The sequence below is a fragment of the Anolis carolinensis genome, chromosome 4 (genome assembly GCF_035594765.1).
Source record: "Anolis carolinensis isolate JA03-04 chromosome 4, rAnoCar3.1.pri, whole genome shotgun sequence".
Classification (NCBI taxonomy): domain Eukaryota; kingdom Metazoa; phylum Chordata; class Lepidosauria; order Squamata; family Dactyloidae; genus Anolis; species Anolis carolinensis.
In genome coordinates, this window is record NC_085844.1 from 124,629,951 (window position 1) to 124,648,869 (window position 18,919).

General features: G+C 40.4%; 1 protein-coding gene across 2 annotated transcripts in view; it reads right to left on the minus strand.

Moving 5' to 3' along the window:
• Positions 1-1,746: 1,746 nt before the first annotated feature.
• kiaa1614 (KIAA1614 ortholog) overlaps positions 1,747-18,919 on the minus strand; it is a 46,995-nt gene continuing 29,822 nt past the window's right edge. For both annotated transcript variants that reach the window (XM_016993007.2, XM_008108899.3), the window contains exons 7-11: positions 18,554-18,740; positions 8,403-8,676; positions 7,801-7,928; positions 5,752-5,936; positions 1,747-3,673 (exon numbers count right to left, since the gene is read on the minus strand). In XM_016993007.2, the coding sequence (XP_016848496.2) occupies positions 3,480-3,673; positions 5,752-5,936; positions 7,801-7,928; positions 8,403-8,676; positions 18,554-18,740 (968 nt within the window). In that variant the 3' untranslated portion in view covers positions 1,747-3,479. The remainder of the gene's footprint in view (positions 3,674-5,751; positions 5,937-7,800; positions 7,929-8,402; positions 8,677-18,553; positions 18,741-18,919) is intronic.

Below are 18,919 nucleotides of genomic sequence, written 5' to 3' on the forward strand. Positions count from 1 at the left end.
CATCAATAACCGCCAATTCTACCTCCTCCTCCATTCTCCCTCCTCTCCCTCACTATTCCCGAGTGCCTCATTTTAAAATTTTCAATAGTATTTGTTTTTTTTAGTCTGTTGGAGTTGTGAATTTGCTTTACATTTATTTTTAAAAGTTAGACGGTGGAAGTATGAGAGGATGGGTTACGGGGGTATGCAGAAGTATGAGTGTGGGAATTAATGCAACTGCATGAACGTGTGATAATGAGGATGTTTATGTTGTTATGTAGGTATTACCAGTGATTGCATGACTGCCATGGAATAGTGCCTTAATGTAATGTCCTTTGCCTGTCTCCACTGCAAGGGGACCCCATAAGTTTGCAGGCTGGAATCCAAAGAAGAAGCCAAATGAGACCAGAGCAATTTTGCTTTCTTAGTATATGTTGCACAGCTATATTTATGAGACATGTAAAGTACTTAGAGACATTTGAGGTTATTTCTGTTCCTTTGATAGAGGAAAAGTGGCTGGCTGCCAACCTGGGGGAAAGAGGTATTTTTCAAAGAGGAGTTAACTAGAACGTCACTGGATGGTCTTGCTACACTCAATTGAAGTCAACAAGATGCAGCAAGAAGTGTAGTCCCCAAATCACTTCCTGGAGAACCTCCAAAATGCAAGTTCCTGCAAGTCCCAAACATCCACCTCAAGTCCCAAGAGTTACCAGGTTTTGATCATGATTCACCAGATGCCTCTCATCGTGTCACCATTCTTGGTTTGCCCCTTCTATCACGCAGAAAACGGAGAAATGAGTGAGCTCCTATAGGGACAATCCTTTTTAAACCTCTTAAACAACAAAAGCAAGTGATAGTTTGCCATCCCAAAGAAAGCCCAGAGGAGGAAATCTTATAGTCCTCTAATTGTTGGACTGCAGTTCCCAGCATTCCACACCATTTGCTGTGTTTTCTAGGGCATAGCCCTACCACTATTCTGTGGTAACTTCAAAAGGAAAATCCTACACTGGGACTTTCATGAGTCTCATTCATACTGTAGCACATCTAGCCATAAAGCAACATGTGTATATGGTAGGCTTGCATGAGGGTTAATTATTTTGATCTGCAATGTGGAGGCGGACTGTGGTTATTCAAGTATTCTGTGCCAGGCACAAGAGTGCTTGGAATCAGCCTTGCCAGTTCTCGTCTATCTATTGCTCCTAATAGGGGCAGGACCATACATGGTCTCAGGTGGAAAGAGTTCACTTTCTAATGAAGGCACAAGTCACCTACTGAGGCAAGAAAAGTGCCACTCATCCCATCAAGATTGCAGCACAGGGTGGCCCCTGGGATACCTTGCCCACAATCCTTCACTCTGAAGACACTTCAGAGCACAGCATTGCAGGAAAGCGGCTGGCATGGATCTCCAGCACTCAGTCTCAGCTACGAACAACTGGGCGGCCTGCTGTATGCCTGCAGTATTTCACTTCCTGCAGAGCAGAGCAACAAGGAAAGGTACCTTCTAACAGTTACATGTGTCAATTACATTTCAATGCCTCCCATGTCCAACTGCTTGAAGCAGATACCACTGGGTTAGAAAATGAAAAATTCCTAGGTTCCCCCCTAAACTTCACAATGTTTGTGTGTGAACGAGCCTTCAAGCTGCCTTCATCTTATGGTGATCCCATGATTTCTATAGGGTTTTCTTAGGCAAGGAACACACACATTATCTTTCCCTGAATTCATAACACTACTTTTCCATCAGTCATTCAAGTCAAAAGGCATAGATTGTATTAAAAAATAATTTAATCAGAGAACCATTGTGAACCAAGGTAAAGAGGTTTCCCAGTGCTGTTAAGAGCAGCCTATGGCAGTACACAAAACCGATACCTCAGAACTGAAACTTCTCCTGTCACAATCAGCTTTTTGCTGCAAGGCTCAGGAGTGAACCTGGTCATTTGAGCTGGTTGGGAAACCAAGGCAGCTCCAAGACAAATGATAAAAAGCAGTAAGACCATATTCAGGCCACATTTTCCCTGGACTGATTTCAGGCTAAACCATTTCAGACTTGCAGGCAGGAGCTCACACAACTGAATGTTTTTTTCCCATACCAAAAATAATTTTTGAAAATTAATTACAAGGCAAGTTGTGAGCTAGTCTTTTCACTAGTCTGCAGGTTTTCTATACAGTGATTTTTCGTACTAAAGAACATTCAGTGATATGAAACCCACTTGAAGTTTGAAATGCTACAGCCCAAACACATCACAAGAAAGAGGCCATTGTCATGTGCTGAACTTGATGGGGAACAATGGGCAGGCTACATTGGCTTGTAGAGTGATGGGGTTGCCTGGCAACTACTTGGAAGATCCCTCAAAAGTCTGCACAGTACTCCAGCAGGCCCTTGAAATGGAAGCAGTCACCAATCTCTCACTTTGTAGTGCATTTTCAATCTCCTTTTTCCAGAAATTTGAAATACTCCCCCCAAAGTGCTTGCTGTCACCTTTGAGGAAAGAGGGCTAGTTACACACCTGGCCATCTTTCTTGTGCCAAGTTAGACAGTCAACGCTTATGGACACATTGCACAGAAGGGGCTGATCCTCAAAAGAGTGGCATGAGTTGCTACTGTGAGGGAACAGAGTTCAAGTACAAGTACAGAAGCAACACAAATTATGCAAAAGTGATCTAAACTTCTATGGCTTTCTGTAAATAACCTTGAGGAACATTTTAAGTATAACGCACCTTAGGATCCTACCTTGGTAGTTACTGTGTGTAGGGGGCTGCTAATTCTTTAAGAGGGGGCTTCAACCTCCTAACAGGACAACAAATAATAAACAGATTGGATAGCTGGCAGAAATGGCTGATATTAGCACAAAGAGAGATGGAGAGCTGGCCCAGGCAAGCAAAAACCTTCCACAGTAGGCAAAGTCCTTTCATCGAGGGAAGCTGTTACCATAGTTACCCCAAACAATCGACAGCCTCTTCACTCCTGGAAGCTTCCTGAGGAAACTATCTGTTTGCAGTGTGTCCACATTTTGCAGATGTAACCGAAGAGATGTCATTTGATGAAGGGCAATGCCTACAACAAGGACAAACTGTGAGCCTACATATATTTGAGAAGTCTTTGATGTGCCCACGTGCCCTAGTATGTTCAGATGATCCAGCATCCTTCAGATTTTAAAGCTGGGGAAGTGTAGGAATGTATATGTTTAAGAGGTGGGGTGATAGCCTTTCACTTCATCCCACATACCCACAAAGAAGACGTCAATGCTAAATCTTCCCTGTTAGGGGCAATGGGAGGGGGGGAGAGCCATACTGCCTGCCAAAACCTTTCATTAATGAAACATAAGGTTGGGCTGTGCTACTGCCCGAGTTCAAGTCAGAAAGGCATTGATAATGGAGATGTGAAGCAGGCTCTGCTCCAAGTCCCAGGCAGGCCCACTAGGCACCGGAGGCTCTGTGTGTGTTGTGCAGTGAAAGCTTCACTTTCAAGCAATTCCCTGTGGTTGCCCCGTGCTTCTTCGCTACCGCCGGAGAGGCCTCTGCCTAAGCACTCTAACCGAGAGAGTCTCCGACCACAAGAGCAGTTCATTGATCTGGGCCAGGCCCAGCCCAGCAACCTTGGCACCGTTCACTTCCAATATCTCATCTCCAGCTCCGAGGAGGCCAGCATAGAGTTTAGCTGTGTTTGGGTCTGCCATCTCCTGGACATAGATACCTGCCAAGAAGAATGAATGATGAAGAAACACACAGAGAGATATTGAAAAAATACTAGAAATTTTGAAGCCATGCGGGTGACAGGGTGTGTATGTGTGTGTTCAATGTCCCTTTTGGGGGGGAAACAGAAATGGAGAAGGAGAAAATATTCAGAGTATTCAGTCTTTTTTCCAGAAATCTGAAATACTCCCCCCCACCCCAAAGTTTTGCCTTGAGGAAAGGGGGCTAATTACACAATTGATCAGGCAGCCAGAGCTTTCTAACACTCCCTGAAACATTGGCAGCTAGATGCATTTGGACTTTTCCCTTCCCTGATGTCTGCTTTTACCAGGGCTTTGTGCAAGACAAGTTGCAGGATCCCAAATCCTTCCCTGTTTCCCTTTCCCTTGTCGAAATTCTGGCAGAGATGGAGAGCATCTTACAAAAAGCTCAGATGATATTGAATGTGTACCTAGCCCCCTTTCTCCCCATCACTCATTCACTATGTATATGCAAAATTAGCTTGCCTAATTTCCCTAGGGAGCGTGTTCCAGAGCCGGGGGGCCGCCACGGAGAAGGCCCTCTCCCTCGTCCCCACCAACCGCACTTGTGATGGAGGCGGAAGCGAGAGGAGGGCCTCCCCCAACGAACGAAGAGATCGTGCAGGTTCGTAGGGGGAGATGCAGTCAGAAAGGTAAGTGAGTCCCAAACCGTTCAGGGCTTTGTAGGTCAACACCTGCACCTTGAATTGGGTCCGGAAAATAACGGCAGCCAGTGGAGCTCCTTAAACAGGGGAGTAGACTGCTCCCTGTAATTTGCTCCTGTTAGGAACCTGGCTGCCGCCCGCTGAACTAGTTGGAGTTTCCAGGCCATTTTCAAAGGCAGCCCCACGTAGAGTGCGTTGCAATAATCCAACCTAGAGGTAACTAAGGCATGGACCACCATAGCCAGATCAGACTTCACGAGGTATGGTCGCAGCTGGCACAACCAGTTTTAGTTGTGCAAAGGCCCTCCCAGCCACCGCCGACACCTGAGCATCAAGTGTCAACGCTGAGTCCAGGAGGACCCCCAAGCTGGGGACCTGCGCCTTCAGGGGGAGTGTAACCCCGTCAAGCACAGGTTGCCACCCAATACCCCGATCAGACATGCAACATTTCTGTTTAGAGATTGTTTAAAAAATGTTCAGTTAGCTATATACAAATACACAGAGACAGAAGGAGTTTGCCCTTTGTATCCATTGATTCATCCATGCACAACTTGAAAATAATCCAATTTTTTCATAAATGTAAGCCTTGAGTTTTTATAAGGGGCACCATTTTATCACACCATTTCTTTATTGTGTCAGAAGCTACTTGAGAACATACTGCAAGTTTTTTCTGGTGTGAGAGAATTGGCCATCTACAGAGATGTTGCCCAGGGGATGGCTGGATGTGTTAGCTAGGAGGCCTATCTCATGTTCCCGCAAGCTAGAGCTGAAGGATGGGAGCTCACCCTGTCTTGCAGATTCGAACTGGCAACCTTCAGGTCACCAACCAAACCTTCAGGTCAGCAGTCCAGTTGGCACAAGGATTTAACCTACTGCACCATTGCGGTTCCTATCACACCATTGTATATGTGGCAATGGGACGTGAAGGTTCATAGACATTGGTATCCATGGGAACTCTGGAACCAAACATCAACAGACACCAAGAATGCACTGCTTATCTGAAAATAATTAATTGTAACAGTATTAAAAGTATTTTTAATCTGTTTTTGACAATAACTACCCAGCTTTGCTCATACCTATATTTATTTGCAAGTGAACCTTCAATGTATTTAAACTGATTAACTAATAGGATACTGGATTTACTGATATGGAACTAAAAGGACCCATAGATGATAGTACACTTTGTTCTTTTTACCATACATTTCAGTGGCATATTTCTTGTGTGACTTACAGTGATCCTAGGGCAAATCTTGGCCTAATTTGTACAGAGGAGTTTTGCTGTTGCCCAGCTCTGAGGCAGAAATATGCCACTGAAATGCATGGTAAAAAGGTTTAAACTGTGATCTGACAACACTAAGTTAAGATTTAAGAAATCTGGCCACACTGAACCATACCTGTGTCAGGACGTCCATTTCCTGAAGAGACGCGAAATCCAAAGTTGCCCTGTGGAGAGCGCTGTAGTTCCAATTGGCTCGTGCCATCTGGGAAAACTTCCACCACTCGCCCCACAGTTCTCATCAGGTTTGGAGAGCCAATGTCCTCCACACTCAGAGAACGCCGATGTTGGGGCCCAGCTTTCCTGGAAGAAAGGGAAAAGGGAAGAAAGGAAACTAGAGCCAAAACTAGAGTTGTGCATGGCTACCGAATTATGTTTACTCCCAAGGAAACATGACTCAGAACGGAGCTTATTCTTTTTTTCATTTCTTTCAGTCTTACTCCCAAAAGGCTACTTGTCTCTTAACTGCCAATTCAGGTGTCATCATTTCTTCAACAACACATTATTTCAAGCCTTACTGAATGCTATCAAAATTGCTGCCAGAAGCACATCTGCATGTAATAAACTAATAATAATAATAATAATAATAATAATAATAATAATAATAGTAGTAATAATAATAATAATAATAATAATAATAATAATAATAATAAACAACTTTATTTATATCCTGCCACCATCTCCCCGAAGGGACTCGGCGTGGCTTACAAAGGCACTCCAGGATGCAGCATATAACATAAAACAATGCATAAGTATAAAACAATAACACATAAAATTATAGCAACAACCACTACCAACACACACAATATTGCATAAAATTTGGAAGGTTTGCTCTTATGCAGGCTAAAATAATAATAATAACACCATGTTCCTGGGTTATAAATGTCATTTCCTAATTGGTTCTATCATAAAAACATAGAAAAAGTTTATTAAACTGGACATTTATTAAGCAGGACATCCTGCAGCATATTTTGCTGTAGTTTTTCAACGAATATCTCATCGAGTCTTAACCAATTCAACATAGTTTGTGGCAGCCACAAAAACCAAATTCCTGGAGTATAACAACTACTTTCAAAGTAAGTACTGCACAATTAAACTGAAATAACACTTGCAAACCAGGAACATTTTTTTTTCACATTTTGTTATATAGTGTAATTTCTTTTAGCCAGGTATAAGAAGAACATGGTTTTAAATGACATGTACATAAAGCACTGTAAAGTGCTGCATAATGTAAGGATGCTAGAGGAATAGCTACAAGATGGGCAAACTATAGTTAGTTTTTATTATGACACAGGGAACAAAGTAACTCCCTACGAAATTGTTTCCCTTAAGCAGGGATGGAAACTGTGGAAGGTTTTCAATTGGCCAGAGTAAGCCAAACAAGTATGTAGAGTCACACTTGCCTATACCTGCCCTTAAGTATATTTAATATTCAGGACTCAGATATACAAATGAACTGAATATATTGAAAGCTGAAGCAAAAGCTTCTGATCTCTTCCCTGCAGTCAAGCTGGAAGAGAAGGATTAAAAACTAAAGTCAATATATACAATCCTAAAGTTAATATATACAATCAGCCTAAAGTTGATACATACAATCCTACAACCAAACCATATTTGTTTTATGGTAGAAGCAGGCATACATTGATTTTGGGAGTTTTGGGAGATTCTTCTTGCAGCTTACTATAGGAAGGAGATGGAAAGGGTCTTTGAGTCCCTGGAAGCATGAACTGGATCAAAAATAGCTTGGTTTAACTACAGCTATAATGTGCATGTACATTTAAAATTTCTGATGTTCTCCACAATGTATCCAGAAATAGTTTATAGGAGTATTATCAAGTTTGGTTACTGCCAAAAAATAATAAAAACACCAAAATGGAGACACTCCAGTTCACATATGCATTATATGCATTATATGCAACTGTAATTGCATATGCATTATTTTATTAAGGTGTATTGCTAGAAGCCAAAACATACTAGCTGAGGTCCATAGTATAGAGCATTTACATTTAAACTCCTAGTGCACAGAATTCCTAACTAAAAATGGTGTCACGGGTCAAGGAATTCTGAGAAATATTATTTAGAAAAGTAAGTATCCTAAGCACTCACAGGAAAAAGACATAAAAGGTGCCGAGCCATAGATAGCCACCCACAAGTTCTCCATTCTTACCTATTAGGAAGAGTGACTTCTTCTTTTGGGTCCCCCAGCAGATACAAACTAGACCTGTCAGTTTTGCCCCACAGAGAATACAGATTTTGAACAGAAGAGGCTTTTCTTGGTTGGCAAAAAGATGACACCTAGTGGGCAAACAAAATTACTGAAAATTACACAACTAAATGTCGATAAAACAAAAATTACCATGTCAAATCTTGAAAATATATATATATATATTCTCATTCCACTTTGTTTTTCCATCTTGTTTGGAGACAGAAAACAATCTTGCTAGGAAAAAGATTTGGTCCATTGGTTATTATGTTCACCTTGGTGGCTTTAACTGATTAGTCATCATTCCTTACAGCAGTGATTTTTCAAACTTCATTAATCACTTTCCGCATTGACTAATTTCCTGAGAAATTGCCACAGAACCACAGCATATTGCAAACAATTTTGGGAACAGTTCTACGTTGCATGCTCTGAATTACTGAGCTGCATTATTGCTCCCATGGAAATTAGAAGTAGATGCTGAACTGTGGTCTTCTACCGAAGGCATGTGGCCCAATATGGAGTCATAACCTCATCTAAAGCATCTAACAAACACACTTTGGACTCACAAGTTGCAAAGACTGCAGGGAGGGTGCTTTCTTCATTTTGGGCGAACTGGCAGTGTCTAGGCCTGGTTCCTCAGTGGGCACGGCTCCTGGCTCTGGGGCAGAAATTTGCTCCATGCTGTAGCACCGAAACCTGCCCAGTTTCTGCTTGGTGTTCTGGCTCAAGCTGGAGAAGAATTTCTTGAGTCCTGATGCAGAGGAGGAGGAGGAAGAAGAGGTACCCCCTTTCTTGGCAAACTGTTTCTTTTTTGGTTCAGGGAAGATTTCTACGGGTTTGCTGGAAGAGGAAAGAAACCAGTGAAGACAGTTATGAAACATAACTACTTCCAATGTAATTTTTCAGATTTTAATTAATGTGGGATGGCTTTACAAAACATTATATGGCTTTATATATGGAGTAAAATCATCATATTTACTTATTTACTTTACATCCCACCTTTGTTCTTGGGTAGGATCCAAGGCTATATAAACATTGTATATTCAGATTTATCATATCACACACTCTTGTTGAAGCTATAGGGACAGAAAAGGACTAGAGTCACAGTCAGTCTTTCAATCCATCAGATGCTGCTGCTGTTTTTGACTAAGCAATTATTCTGAAAGAAGAGCATGTATATCTGTGGCCAAACTAGAGTGAATATTGTTATTGTACAGATTATTGTTATTATTATTGATTATTATCGTTGGATAATAACAATAATAATAATAATAATAATAATAATAATGTTCGACAGTGGCATTGAAGAAGGGAAAAATCATTGAAAGGGAGGGCATAAATATGCCTAATGTCACCAGCCAGAGATCTATAAATATCTGGGTATTCTGCAACTGGACAACATCAAACATGAACATGTAAAAACTGTGGTCAACAAAAAATACACTGAAAGGGTCAGAAAAATTCTCAAGAGCAAACTCAAGGGAGGCAACACCATCAAGGCCATCAACACCTGTGCCATACCTATCATAAGACATACTGCTGGCATCATAAACTGGATGCAGGCAGAACTAGACAATTTGGGCAGAAAAACAAGACAAAATTGAAGGAAAGATTGATAAGGAGAAGACCTGGCTATGGCTCATGAATGGGACACTGAAGAAGGAGACAGAAGGCCTGATTCTTGCAGCCCAGGAGCAAGCCATCAGAACAAATGCAATTAAGGCCAAGATCGAAAAATCAGCCAGTGACCCAAAATGCAGACTGTGTAAGGAAGCTGACAAAACTATTGATCATATCATCAGCTGCTGTAAGAAAATCACACAGGCAGACTACAAACAGAGGCACAACTATGTGGCCCAAACGACTGATTGGAATTTATGTCACAAGTACCACCTCCCAGCAGTAAAGAACTGGTGGGATCACAAGCCTGCAAAGGTAATGGAAATTGAACACGCAAAAATACTGTGGGACTTTCGAATCCAGACTGACAAAAGTTTTGGAACACAACACACCAGACATCATGGTTGTGGAAAAGAAAAAGGTTTGGCTTATTGATGTCACCATACCAGGTGACAGTCGAGTTGATGAAAAACTCAGCCGTTATCAGGACCTCAAGATCGAACTGCAAAGGCTCTGGCATAAACCAGTACAGGTGGTCCCGGTGGTAATTCGGCACACTGGGTGCCATGGCAAAAGATCTCAGCCAACATTTGGAAACAATAAACGTTGACAAAGTCAACTGCAAAAGGCCACCTTACTGGGATCTGCACACATCATCCGAAAATACATCACACAATCCTAAACACTTGGGAAGTGTTCGACTTGTGATTTTGTAATCACAAAATCCAGCATATATATCTCGTTTGCTGTGTCATACTATGCCTTTGTGTCAATAATAATTTTTATTTATTACCCGCCTCTCCTTTTAGCTCAAGGTGGGTACAACATAGTTAGAAACATCTATAAAAGCACATTTTAAGGCACAGTTGAAATACAACCATAAAAGCACATATTAAAACATGCACATATTAAAATACATGACACTAAAGTTAAAACACAATAAAAACAGAATGCGATTTTAAAATTCATAGAATATGATTTTATGATTCATAGTGTATGATTTTAAAATTCATAGTATGTGTGCCAAAGGTAGAAATAACATTTTGAATTAATGACAGAAGTGTAACAGACTGGTCTCTGTTGATAACTTTGCTATATTTGTATAGTACATATGAAAGAAGAAAAAACCAAAATTTTCAAAACAAACATACATTATCTCTACCATCTGAATATATATATTAATATACAAGTCTTTGGAATCCTGCTCCCACTATTCCCTGTTACTTCCATTAAAACCTGAAATGGTGCTGCTGATTATTTTATGGGGAAAAAGTCTGTATTTGAAAAACTTACCATCCATTCCTACTTGTCTGGATAATCTTATTCAGACATTCTTGTGATCAAAATCACAAGGGGTTAAGAAATGCCATGATACAAAGCATTAGTGACAGAACTTTTAATGAAAGGAGCCTGTGTAGTCACATTCCCTATCCTGCTGGGAGACAGCTGAGTTTAAAAAAAGGTTGAAGGATACACTGGAATCAAAAGGAGGTCTAGTATGCTGACTTGCACCATGTTAGATGTAAGTGAGATGTAACTGAGCTTCTGAAAACTGTTCTCATGTTTTACAGAACGTAAAAGAGAGAAAAGTGAATACAGGAGTCTGGAGAGTTTTTCTTCAGATTATAATTCCCAGCTGGGTTGGTTATACCAACCTTAAAAAAACAACAACAATCTTTCCAAGCTCTTTAGGAAGAGTTCCAAGATTTAAACAGCAGAAACAAATAACTGAAAAGGTGGAGAGGTTTGAGACACAGCTAGGGATAGATAACATGGTATGTAACTGTTGAGATTTGTATATGAGTTAAGTATATTCATAGGAGCCCCGGTGGCGAAGTGTGTTAAAGCACTGAGCTGCTGAACTTGCAGACCGAAAGGTCCTAGGTTCAAATCCCAGGAGCGGAGTGAGCACCCACTGTTGCTCCAGCTTCTGCCAACCTAGCAGTTTGAAAACATGCCAATGTGAGTAAATCAATAGGTACCGCTCCGGCGGGAAGGTAACAGCGCTCCATGCAGTCATGCCGGCCACATGACCTTGGAGGTGTCTACGGACAACGCCGGCTCTTTGGCTTAGAAATGGAGATGAGCACCAACCCCCAGAGTCAGACATGACTGGACTTAACATCAGGGGAAATCTGTTTATGAAGTCAGGATGACTAGACAAATCTCGGTGGCTGATGTAACCATGAAACAATGCATGTTATGATGCAACCAAGTGGTAATCTCAGACAGCAGGGATGAAATAATGTAATAGTTGACTGGTCAATATATTTTCTGCTGTCTGCATGTCTGATGTTCATGTCAGGCAAACTCCATAGATTTACAAAGAACCAGAGTTATTTGTACAAGGACTACACGCTAAGGTACAAATACCTAACAGACACAATCTTGTATATATTCTGGAAGAGTTCCAAGCCACAGCTGTGGCCCCATTTATGCTTCTTTCTTTTCTGCAGAAGTCAGTGGAACAGAGAGCATGCCGTCTTACTCTCTTATGGAGAAACAGGAGTTGTCTGCAACCACAAAAATTAATGAGAAATATCCCTTCTCAGAGCCAGCATAGCATGGTTCATGGGCCCTGCTTCCACCTGGCTCCTCATGTGGCTACTGTTTTTTGTCATTATAATGGAGGGGGAGACAATGAAAACTGAGCCTAGTTTTCTGTTTTTCACTGCCCTTTCACATGCATGCTGTTACCATGGGCTTTATTTCTTGGCATGGTGCAGCAGTGTGGCAGATTCATGGGTTTGCAAAAATCCTGATAACTGGCTAACGATCTAAAGATTAGCAAAATGGTTATCATTTCAATGGTACATAGTTCTTAGGGCAGCCAATCCTTGCATTTTTTATTTCTTACTGACCCCTCTCCCTTATATAGTAGGGCAGGTCACCCAGTGGTCTTCCTAAGAAAGAGTCCTTTATTCCGACGCATCCCAAGTAAATGGGAGTCCACATGGTAATTTAAAGGGATGCTGGCTGAGGCATTGGTCGTTTGCGGGCTACGATGACTAATCCCTGGAGTCAACTGCTATGAAATTACAGAAAACGAGATTCCACCTGAACATTAGGATGAACTTCCTGATTGTAGGAGCTGTTCAGCAGTGGAACTCTCTGCCTCATAGTCTGGTGGAAGCTCCTTTCTTGGAGGTTTTTAAATAGAGGTTGGATGGCCATCTGTCAGGGGTACGTTGATTGTGCTTTTCCTGCATGGCAGGGGGTTGGGCTAGATGGCCCATGTGGTCTCTTCCAACTTTATTATTCTATGATTTTATGAATCACCCTTTTTCCATGAAGAATGTTCTCGTGTCCACCTAGCTTCATCCAAGACTCGTGCCATTTTTTAACACAATCTTAAGCATGCTCACAGATGTAAGTCTCATTGTGTTTAATAGTGCTTAATCTCAGGTCAGTGCAGAATAACCTGTGTATAAAATCCTTGGCTTTTATTGTGCAATTGTTCTACCCTATTCACATAATTTTATGAGAAGCAAGTTCAGACAACCATGCCTTCCACTTGTTACCCCTTTTGTCTTTTCTCCCCTCAACAATCCACAAAGGAGGAAAAGATGAAATACATGCACCATATTTTTGGCTGGCAGAACTAATCTATCTGGAAGCACTCCGTTTCACTGTCCATTCCTGTTCCATTCATTGCTGACTGACCTTCACAAATATGCCATGGGAGAAATCTTTCCTGCAACCCCAATAGGAATATTACAAGGACCACACTGATTCAAATTAAAATTTGTTGGTGCTGAAGGCATTTTGCATACAGTTGTCCTATTTTATTTCCAAGAGTCAGATGACAACATACTATAAACTGAGTGCATTGTTTACTTTTTAAATACGTTTGCCTTAGCGAATAAATCAGGCATTTAAAACATTATATTGAAAGAAACAATAGGGTGCCTTTTTTGTACAATTTTAGACATAATCCCTGGGTAAACTGGAAGAGGCGTAATTTCTGAGGACCAAGATCTGTAGTCATAGCAACCACTTTATGGGGATTTTGACAGGAACAGAGAAGCAGGTCAAGGCAGATTTCAGGGAGGCAGAAGTGGGAAAGGAAACTAGCTTCAGAGTCAGCTGGCAGATCCAAAAAGATGGTGTTAGCTGGTAGCAACAATGAAAAGCTTGGGATACAAAGATATGAGAACTGCAAACCCACCTGGATCTAAATGAAGGACAATTACAGTAAAACAATGGGGTAAAAGTGATGGCAGCAAGAAGAGTTACAGCAGCCCTTTTATCGGGATTAACAGGAAAAGCTATACCCTGTTTTGCAGCCTTTGCTGGTGTACACTGCCGAAGCACAGGGAACCAGCATGTTGGAAAAACAAAGTGTTAGATTAGGCACAAATTTAACAAATTAATTAGGATTTTAAAAGTGTTCCTTTTTCTACAATGAAGTTTTAAATTATGACAGCAGCAATAAAGGCCATAGTTTAGGCCAGGGGTCCCCAAACTTTTGAAACAGGGGGCCAGTTTACGGTCCCTCAGCCCGTTGGAGGGCCGAACTATAGTTTTTAAAAAAATTATGAACAAATTCCTATGCATACTGCACAGATCTTATTTTGAAGTAAAAAAAACAAAACGGGAACAAATACAGCCTCAATGTTAATAATAATAATAATAATAATAATAATAATAATAATAATAAAGAGGGTTGGAAGAGAGCCCTTGGGCCATTTAGTCCAACCCCCTTCTACCTTTGTGCACCAAAAGCACAAGTAAAGCACCCCTGACAGATGGCCACCCAGCCTCAATGTTGATAATAATAATAATTATAATAATAATAAATCACACAGTCCTAAACACTTGGGAAGTGTTCGACTTGTGATTTCGTGATATGAAATCCAGCATATATATCTCGTTTGCTGTGTCATACTATGTCTTTGTGTCAATAATAATAATAATAATAATGATAATAATAAAGAGGGTTGGAAGAGACCCCTTGGGCCATTTAGTCCAGCCCTCTTCTGCCTTTGTGCACCAAAAGCACAAGCAAAGCACCCCTTAATAATTAATTATTAATTAAATAATAATTAAAATACCATTATAAACAAGCAAAGCTTTGGAAGGCACACACGCCTTTCTCAACGGAGGAATAAAAGCCGGATAAATGGCTTTGATGGGATGCATGTGGCCCCCGGGCCTTAGTTTGGGGACCCCTGATCTACGGACAACACCAGCTCTTTGGCATAGAAATGGAGATTTATTTATTTATTTACTTTATTTATACCCCGCCTCTCTCACTCAAGGTGGCTTACAACTCTGGAAAAATTCAATGCTATACATAAACATTACAATAAAAACAGTCCCACATCAACTATAAAACAATTAAAAACTTGAGCAAATAAATACATAAAACAATAAGAAGTTTTAGAACATATAAAGTGCTTGATTCCATACATCCATAATCCTTATTCAGACTGTGTCTGTAAGTAAGACAGGAAGTGAGAAAACAGCGAAGTCAGAAGTATGGCAGGGAATTAGAAGATGAGCACCCCCCCCCCCCAGAGTTGGACCCGACTAGACTTAATGACAAGTGGAAGCCTTTACTTATAGTACTAACAAGGTGAATCTGAAGCAGAATATTCTGAAATGCAGCAGGGTTATTTTGCTTGTGTAGACAATGCAAAGTAGCACCCTAGAACAAAACTACATACATGGTCCAATTCACAATAGGAAAAAAATAAAATTAAATAGGAGATGGAATATGTTATAAGGCCCAGCCAATAGTTTAAGCCAGGGGTCCTCAAACTTTTAAAGCAAAGGGCCGGTCCACAATCCTTCAGACTGTGGAGGAGCCAAATTATTATTTGAAAAAACAAATTCCAATGCACACTGCACATGTCTTATTTGTAGTGCAAAAGAACAACAAAAATGAAAGAACAATACAATATTTAAAAATGAAAACAATTGTAACCAACATAAACCTATCAGAAGTGTGGGCCTGCTTCTGGCCAATGAGGTAGTCAAGGATTGTTGTTGTGTGCCTTCAAGTCATTTTAGACTTTAAGCGAGCCTAAGTCTAAAATTATTTATTTATTCATTTACTACATTTACTCATTACATTTATATCCTGCCCTTCTCACCCCGAAGAGGACTCAGAGCAGCTGTATATACATACAATATATTATATTATTAGTATATCACAATATTAGCATTATATATTACTATATTGAACTATACCACTATACTGTAATATTATATGTAATATATAACATATAATTAATATTATTATATAGTATTATTATTAGTATTATCTATATATATAAAAGAGTGATGGCATCACGGCAATTCACAAAACAACAAAAGTACAGGCCCCCCAACCTCAAAATTTGACAACACAACCCATCATCCACGCCTCAAGGTTGATACAACAAAAAGAAAAGAAAAATAAAGTCCTAATTAGAGGGAGAGCAATAATTTCTTTTATCCAATTGCTGCCAGTTTAGAGGGCTAATCTCTACCCACTTGGTTGTCTAGCAACCAAGGGACAGCCAGGTTTCAGTTAGGGGACAGGCCGATTTAGGCCTCACTTAGACTTCTTCCACAGATTATCTAATTTGCACTGGATTATATGGCAGTGTAGACTCAAGGCCCTTCAACACAGCTATATAACCCATTTATAATCTTATATTATCTGCTTTGCACTGGATTATCTTGACTCCACACTGCCATATAATCCACTTCAGTGTGCATTTTATACAGCTGTGAAGAAGGAGTCTCATATAATCCAGTTCTAAGCAGATAATATAAGATTAGAAATATACAGTAGAGTCTCACTTATCCAACGTAAACAGGCCGGCAGGATAAGTGAATATGTTGGATAATAAGAAGGGATTCAGGAAAAGCCAATTAAACATCAAATTAGGTAATCGTTATACAAATTAAGCACCAAAACATCATATTATACAACAAATTTGACAGAAAAAGTAGTTCCATGCGCAGTAATGCTATGTAGTATTTACAGTAGAGTCTCACTTATCCAACACTCGCTTATCCAACGTTCTGGATTATCCAACGCATTTTTGTAGTCAATGCTTTCAATATATCGTGATATTTTGGTGCTAAATTCATAAATACAGTAATTACTATATAGCATTACTGTGTACTGAACTACTTTTCTGACAAATTTGTTGTCTAACATGATGTTTTGGTGCTTAATTTGTAAAATCATAACTTAATTTGATGTTTAATAGGGTTATCCTTAATTCCTCATTATCCAACATATTCGCTTATCCAACATTCTGCCGGCCCGTTTATGTTGGATAAGTGAGACTCTACTATACTGTATTTACAAATTTACCACTAAAATATCACAATGAATTTAAAACACTGACTACAAAAACATTGATTATGAAAAGGCAGACTGCGTTGGATAATCCAGAACATTGTATAAGCGAATGTTGGATAAGTGAGATTCTTCTTTAATATGAAATAATTACTGGGATAGAATAATGCAGAACAATATAATCTCTAAAAACAGGACAGTAAATAAACAGGGGAATTCCACACAGGAAACAATCAGGGCCAGCTAACACCTCCCAACAAAGTATTCCCATCATCAAAGTCTGGAAAATCCTCTGTTTTCTCAGGGCCACAGACAGTAGAAGCACATAAAATATCGCAAACAACACCACTCTGAAAACAAGGGAATTCCAGACAGGAAACAATCAGGGCCAGCTAACACCTCCCAACAAAAAATTCACTCAGGGAGGAAACAGCTAGGCTTTAAAGCTGCAAGGCCATTACATCCTAATCATTTTTCCTAATTGCAGCATTCATACTTGCCTCCAACAAACAAAAAAAAACCAATCAGAAATATTGTATATTCACAACCTTTAGGAAATAATATCCCCTGATGGCGCAGCGTGTTAAAGCGCTGAGCTGCTGAACTTCTGGACCGAAAGGCCACAGGTTTGAATTGGGGGAGCGGAGAGAGCCCCCACTGTTAGCCCCAGCTTCTGCCAACCCAGAAGTTCGAAAACATGCAAATGTGAGTGCATCAATAGGTACTGCTCCGGCGGGAAGGTAACGCCGCTCCATGTAGTCATCCCACATGACCTTGGAGGAGTCTACGGACAACGCCGGCTCTTCGGCTTAGAAATGGAGATGAGCACCAACCTCCAGAGTCAGACACGACTGGACTTAATGTCTGGGGAAAACCTTTACCCTTGACCTTAACTACCACCAATTCCTCAATATTTCCCATACCACCATACTTCGCCACAGCAACGCGTGGCCGGGCACAGCTAGTATTGTATAACATTATAATATTATTATCAATATTATATGTAGATACAATATATTATATTATTAAAATGATATAAAATATTATATTATAAAACTGAGGGCGGGGGCCAGGTAAATGACCTTGGAGGGCCGCATCTGGCCCCCGGGCCTTAGTTTGGGGACCCCTGGTTTAGGCCATAATTTCTCTCTTTGGGTCTCTTCCTCCCCCCTTCTATACTGCACTTTATTATGAAGAGAAATTGGCTGGCTGAGAAAGGGGTATTAGAGAAAACATGCAAGCTATGTAGGTTGAAAAAATTATGAGTACTTAGTTCATTCAAATTGCAGGTTATTTTGTTATCCAACAGGCTTTTTCTGATTCCCTTGAGAGATCCCTAATAGGGTTTCCAACTGCAAAAGAAACCCTCCAGTTTCTTCTTGCACTCTTCAGAAGTTTTCTATGCAAATCAAGGCAAGCAACATGGATTAAAGCTTTGCTCAAATTCATTGATCAACTTTACCAGAGCTAACAAAACAAATTGGGTTGCTAAAGGTTCTTATTCATTAGCCACCCTCCACAGAAAAAGCGACAGTAACACGAAGAAGGGGGCAGACCCAGTCTGAACATTGTCTTCATCAGGTTTTTTTCTAGTTGGTGCCTTCCAAATGTAATAAACTACAAATCCAGTGGGAATACTTGCTTCTTCTCACTGTTAAGATTTGAATTTTGGAAGAGATCTTTCAAGATTGAGTGGAAACCACCAACAGTAAGGTCCTCTGCATGTTATTTCACAACTACCTTTTCCATAAACATCCATGCCCACACTTTCTCACAATGCATAGCATCTTTACCTACCGCTGGACTGTGCTTGCTTGGGCTGACTTTGTCTTCTGTGCCCCTGTTGCCGGAGCTTCCTTACTGACAGACTGAGCAGAGATTGAAGGGTCAGTTTCCTCAGTTGTCAAGGAGAGGCTGGTGGCAATACAATTTGTGGCTCGGAGATTAACAGAGGGAGCATCACACACTAAGGATGATGGACTTCCTAGAACAAGACATTTCCAATTACTGCTCTTGAATGGACTTACCATTCTGAAAACATAACAGAACTTAACATGCAGAAAGACAAAGATCTTATGTCAGATGATGTTCTATCCATTTTTGACAATTTGAGGGGTTACTCTTTAGTTTAAGTAAAGGGTAAAGGTTTCCCTGACGTTAAGT